Raw genomic sequence first — 6,100 nt, forward strand, 5'->3', positions numbered from 1 at the left:
TCAAATAAATTTTTCCATACTTCTCTGTAGTCATCATATTTATCATTTATTAAGCACAATATTTCCTTACATTGATGTACCACAATTCTCCAATCAGTGGGCATTTACTTTGTTTCCAATTCTTTAATATCACATAAAGTGCTACTGTAGAATATTCTAGTATATATGGTGACTTTCTTATTTATGACCTCCTTGGGGGAATATGTCTAATAGTGGAATGGCCGGGTCAAAGGATGTGGATGTTTTAACAAACTTATTTACATAATTTTAAATTGGTTTCCAAAAACTGTACCAACTACATACTGATGTGCTTTCCTTCACTTAACCCTTCCAACAATGAGCCTTCCTCTCATTTGTCATTTCTGCCAATTTTCTGGGTGTGATATGAAACCTCAGGGTTGTTCTAGTGTACATGTTTCTTATTATTAGAAATCCAGAGCATTCTTTCCTATAGTTGTTATGAGAACTATTCATTCAAATTATACACACATATATATCTGTTGTTTTCATATCTTGAATACCAAACTCTTGTTTGAGAAATTTTGATAAAAAGATTTTTTCCCCATGAGACTGTTTCCTTAATTTTAATTAATTTTGTTTGTGCAGAGCTTTTAAATTTCATATAACCCAAATGATCTTTTTTTATTTTTGTAATTGCCTCTATTCCTTGTCTGGTTAAGAATATATCTCCTGGACTCAGGGGTGGAGGCAAGATGGTGATGTAGAAGCAGGAAAACTCCATGAATTCCCCCCATAACCACCTCAAATACCTATAAAATATGACCCTACACAAATTTTAGAGCTACAGAACCCACAAAGTGACAGAGAGAAACAAATCTGCTGACGGCAACCTGGCAGGCGGACAGGAAGGGTCCATCGTAGTGTGCTGGGAGCCAAGCCCAGCCCCTCTTGAGCCCGTGGTCCCAGGACAGCCCAACCAGCAGTGACTGGAGTGGACTTTGGGAGAGTGGATCACCAGCAGCTGTGGTGATTTCCAGAAATATCAATCCATAAATGCCAAGGTCAGTGTAGAACTCTGTTGGAATAGGGGGGACGGAGGTGTGGTCTGGCCTCTGCTCCCAGAGTGAAAAGCGGCAGAAGCACGGCAGCCATGTGGCTGCCTCCACATGGCTGCTTCAGAGTTCCCAGCCTGAAGATCGTAGGGGGGCCAAGGGACCATTCAGAGGGTAATTGCTCTTACTTTAATGTGCTTGGATCTGGGATTGTGGTCTTGGGTGGTGATCCTGAGGTGTGAGACCAGTGAGCCAGAGCCAGTGGGGGCTGTAGAGACAGCACCATCCTAATTGCTCCAGCAGCTGTGAAAACCCCAGTGATTTAGGACAAAGCTCTCCCCTCTGAAAGCAGAGTTCTACTATGGCAAAGAGCTCAAAAGTCAAGTAATTGAGTGGCAACATGAGCAAAAGCAAAGGAAGCAAAGCAAGCACAGCAATACAACTTTAGATTCTTTTTCTGGGGACAAAAAGGATCAAAGCATGGAATGGGAGGAAGACAATGAAGCCAGAACTCCTGCACCAAAAGCTTCCAAGAAAAATATAAACTGCTTACAGGCCATGGAGGAACTCAAGAAGGATTTTGAAAATCAAGTAAGAGAAGTGGAGGAAAAATTGGGAAGAGAAATGAGAATGATGCAAGAAAATCATAAAAAGAGAGTCAACAACCTGACTGAAGAAAATAACACCTTAAAAACAGATTAACTCAAATGTCAAAAGAGGCCCAAAAAGCCAATGAGGAGAAGAATGCCTTAAAAAGCTGAATTTGCCAGATGGAAAAAGAATTTCAAAAGCTCACTCTTCAGTGAGATTGGAGCAAATGGAAGCTAATGACTTTATGAGAAATTAAGATACTATTAAACAGATCCAAACAAATGAAAAAATATAAGGCAACGTGAAATATCTCATTGGATAAACCACTGACCTGGAAAATATATCTGGGAGAGATAATTTAAAAATTATTGGACTACCTGAAAGCCATGATAAAAAAAGAATATATCTTCTACCCATTACAGAGAACAAGCATGACACCAAAGAGATATGAGAAGACACTTCTCTCAGAGAAGTGGGTGGTCTATAGGTGTGGAACATTGCATTATATTTTCAGACTTCCTCAATGTATTCATTAGTTTTGCCGATTCATTCTCTCTCCCTCCCTCTCTGTCTCTGTCTCTCTACCCTGTTAAAAAGAATTGTTATGTGAGAGTTCTTTGGGAGGGAGGAAGGAGACAGAAAATGGGCAAACTCGTTGAAGTAAAAACAGAAGATAAGAGTGAAAATTTTTGTTTAAAAAAAAAAAAGAGGTATGTATGAGCCCTGCTTTTGGAATGACCATTACATGCCAAGTCCTGGCACACTGTTGAGAGGAGTGATATAACAAATAAATGGTACTTACCATGGCAAGTACCCAGAGTTGAGTTTCCAGAGTTCCAGAACATGGTTCTAGATCTCCTCCAGAGAGAATATTTAGCTTCTGAACCTACCCTACCCAGTAAACCCACAGATACAAGGGAGTATTTTTAGGTGTCAGAGAACTGGTTATTTCCAAAGGCTGACTCATTCAGCCCAATTTGGGAGTTTTTCATTAAGCAAACAGTATGCCTGTAATATCTAAAAGAAGATAATTTAACAAAAGTATTTCATCTTCTTTTGTGGATTATGTATATTTTACATAAGCATCTGAAGGATTTATAATTCTGATAGAATGTAAGTATCTTAATGACAGGATTTTTTATCTTTGAATGTCCAGGGTTCAGCAATTAATATGTAATTGTTGATTGATTTAGATCTAAACACAAAGGAAGTTACTCATGATTTAGAAATCAATTAGCTTATATGATTCACCTTCAACAAATACTTCACATGAATCTAATTTTTACACCTGAATAAAACAGTGTTTATAAAAACATGACCCTGATACTAATTTGAAGTTTTCCTTTTTTCAATTTCTACAGAAAAAGATTTTGATTATTGTGGGGAAAAAGTAGCATCACAAACACACTAGTGCTTAGCTCTGAACATCTCCTTCAATTGAAAATGAATGCACAAAGAGGATAAAAATACCTAAGAAGATAGCATACCTAACTCATGTCTAATAGTCCTTCAGATGAGGTTTGGGTTGGCATCTTTCCTAAAGATCCAGGAATTGTAGTTCTCCACAGATGAAGAAAGAGAAGAAGGTATCTCATGATCAGAACCAGAGGGTAGAGTTTTTCTGATGTGGAGGCAGTTTTTAGATCTCTCTGGAGAGAGATGAAGAGTTGGAGATAATAATCACAGCAGAGAATGAGCAGGAGCTGTAGCAGCAACAGATGAAGGATGCTAAAACCAACTATAAGATTCGTAGCTGGAGCTTCAATCTTTTCCTGGTCTGTTGATCAGATTAAGAGACTATATGGAGAAACTTCTGGAGCAATTATAGACTTATTCCTCTCTGTTTCTCCCGTCACTTTTATTACAATGGACAGCATGGTTTATTACTGCTTTTTTTTTGTTCCATTTAAAATTTTGCTGACTGGTTATTTGTGTTTTTAATGATGGATTTCTAAAGATAAAATATTTTTAATTGTGTCCTGAGTTGGTGTTTTGCTATATAGAAAGTGTGATAAGAGGTGGATGGAAGCCTGGGGATAACTGACTGCACCAAATTCAACTGGATTCAAATGGATCAATGAAAATACTTCATTTTCAGCCTGGGGATCGCCTAGGGGCTTAGAGTTCTATGAATTTTATTAATAATATGTATTTTTAAGCTTTTTAATTTTGCAAGGAGAGAAACTGTGTAGAACTGGTACTCTTGCCCTAGATGAAAATTTTCATAAGCTAATCTCTTTATTTCCTTGCAAACAGATCTACAGGTGACTTTGGAAAAGGGGCCTTCAGGCTTTCTCCAATCCCTCATAGAAGGGGGAAGGGAAAGTAGAGGAAGGGACCTCAAATGAAGGTCACATACCTCCTTATACATGTCCGTGTTTTATTAAATTCAGTTCATATTAGTAAAAATTGTTTCTTATAAAAAGATAATTAGAAAGATGGAAAGCATTCTTTGGCCATTCTTAATGATAAGAAGGACCTTATCATTAGACTTTTTTCTTTATATTTGATACTATATGGTCATTTTAGCATAAACTTTCAATGACACTGCATCACAAACTACCCAAAATGTTTTCTTTCTAACTCATTACTTAAAATCCATAATTTTCACAGGAAGCTTTCAAGAGTCAAGCTGCATCCAGATGTAATCAGTAGCTGATTTTTTTTTTTTGCTTTTTGGAGGGGGAAGGCAGGGCAGTTGGGGTTAAGTGACTTGCCCAAGGTCACACGGCTAGTAAGTGTTAAGTGTCTGAGGCCAGATTTGAACTCAGATCCTCCTGACTCCAGGGCTGGTGGTCTATTCATTGCTCCACTTAGCCGCCCCAGTAGCTGATTTTTAAAAAAATTGTTCTAAAATGAATTAAATTAGTCCAAATTATAAAGGGATATGCTAAATAATAAATTTGGTCTTAGAATGCTTTCAGAGAAAAGCTTAATTTATAGTTGTCTAAATAATTTCTAATTAAAGGTAGCTAAAATCAAGAGTAGAAAGGTAAATAAAATCAAGAGTTGAAAGAATTATACTTTAAAATGACGCTATCAAAGCAGTAAAGGCCTATAATCTCTAGTAGACAGATTTTAAATATCACTATTGAATGGCATACAGAGACATTTGATGAGTTTCAACTACCAAAATATTTCCTTAGCATGTGAAATTGCAGGTGAGTATTTCAAATTGCATTTTATAGCTTATCCGATATTTTAGCTCACATTGTTAGGAGACATATTACAGATTAAGCCCAGACCTGAAAAGAAAAAAAAATCAGTCTTAATTTTATGATATTAAAAGACTTGAATTTTTTACAAAAAGTTCACTTAAGTGGATTATGATTGTTGCTTTCAAAACTCTTCTTAAGAATTTCATACTTGACCAAGTAAAATAAGTCATATGTTATAATTTATATTTTAATTGTTACATATACTACATAGAATTATAGAATCTCAGAGATATAAGGGAGCTAACAGGCTACCTTGTTCAACTCTCAAGTGGAATATGAAGAATGCTTTCTTTAATACTTTCAACAAGTGGTCAGTCACCTCTTGCTTAAATATTTCTAGTGGGGGGCGGCCAGGTAGCACAGCGAGTAAGAGCACCGGCTCCAGTGTCAGGATGATCTGGGGATCGAATCCCGGGCTCAGACACTTAGCACCCACCCAGAAACACCTGGCCATGTAACCTTGAGCAAGTTACTTAACACCAATTGCTTAGGGGCGGCCAGGTGGCTCAGCGAGTAAGAGCACTTAGCTCCAGTGTCAGGATGACCTGGATCAAATCCAGGCTCAGATACTTAGCACCACACCCAGAAATAACTGGCCGTGTAACCTTGAGCAAGTCACTTAACCCCTATTGCTTTAAAAATAAATAAATAAATAAATAAATGTTTCTAGTGAATGAGGGGGAGCCTACCATCTCTGCAGGCAGCCTTTGCATAGTTTTAATTATTACGAAACTTTTTCTGACATTAAACCTAAATTGTCTTGGCAACTTCTGCCCATTGTTAATTTTGACTCCTGGGACAGACTTCCCTTCCTTCATCCTTCCACCATTAAACCTGATCTTGTCCCATTTAACTGTCCTAACAAGCATAGTTATCGTTTCACTGAAGCCTAATGAAGGTCATTAAAGGTGTTTATTGGAACAGCTGGAATTAGAATCCCAAATTTGATCCAGCTAGTTTCTGTCTTTTAATCTACTTGAATACTTAAAGAAGACCAAGCATTCTCCTTCTCAACCAACAGAACAACATGTCCCCAATCCTTAAAATAAGAAGAAAAAGACCCTTACTCTCAGGGTATGGTCCCATGATCCGGAGCAGAAAGCAGTTCCATCAGGGGAAACACGTAAAGTACTAACTCTATTTTCATGTCCAAACAGGATGGATACTCTTGATCCTTTCAATACATCCCAGACATTGATGGTATAATCATTGTAACCAGCAAAGAGCAAACGACCTAGAAAGGGAATGACATTCACATGGAAGGACCATGAGATTAAG

At 37.5% G+C, this 6,100-nt stretch overlaps 1 protein-coding gene across 1 annotated transcript in view; it reads right to left on the reverse strand.

Annotated features, from left to right (window-relative positions):
• Window positions 1–1,201: 1,201 nt before the first annotated feature.
• GNB5 (G protein subunit beta 5) overlaps window positions 1,202–6,100 on the reverse strand; it is a 47,740-nt gene continuing 42,841 nt past the window's right edge. Inside the window, exons 10-11 of the mRNA XM_069098064.1 lie at window positions 5,890–6,056; window positions 1,202–4,849 (exon numbers count right to left, since the gene is read on the reverse strand). Of these exons, the coding sequence (XP_068954165.1) occupies window positions 4,838–4,849; window positions 5,890–6,056 (179 nt within the window). The 3' untranslated portion in view covers window positions 1,202–4,837. The remainder of the gene's footprint in view (window positions 4,850–5,889; window positions 6,057–6,100) is intronic.

Source organism: Petaurus breviceps, unplaced genomic scaffold, assembly GCF_028583685.1.
Source record: "Petaurus breviceps papuanus isolate PSGF00001 unplaced genomic scaffold, PetGlider_PUasm1.0 37, whole genome shotgun sequence".
In the NCBI taxonomy this organism is placed as follows: domain Eukaryota; kingdom Metazoa; phylum Chordata; class Mammalia; order Diprotodontia; family Petauridae; genus Petaurus; species Petaurus breviceps.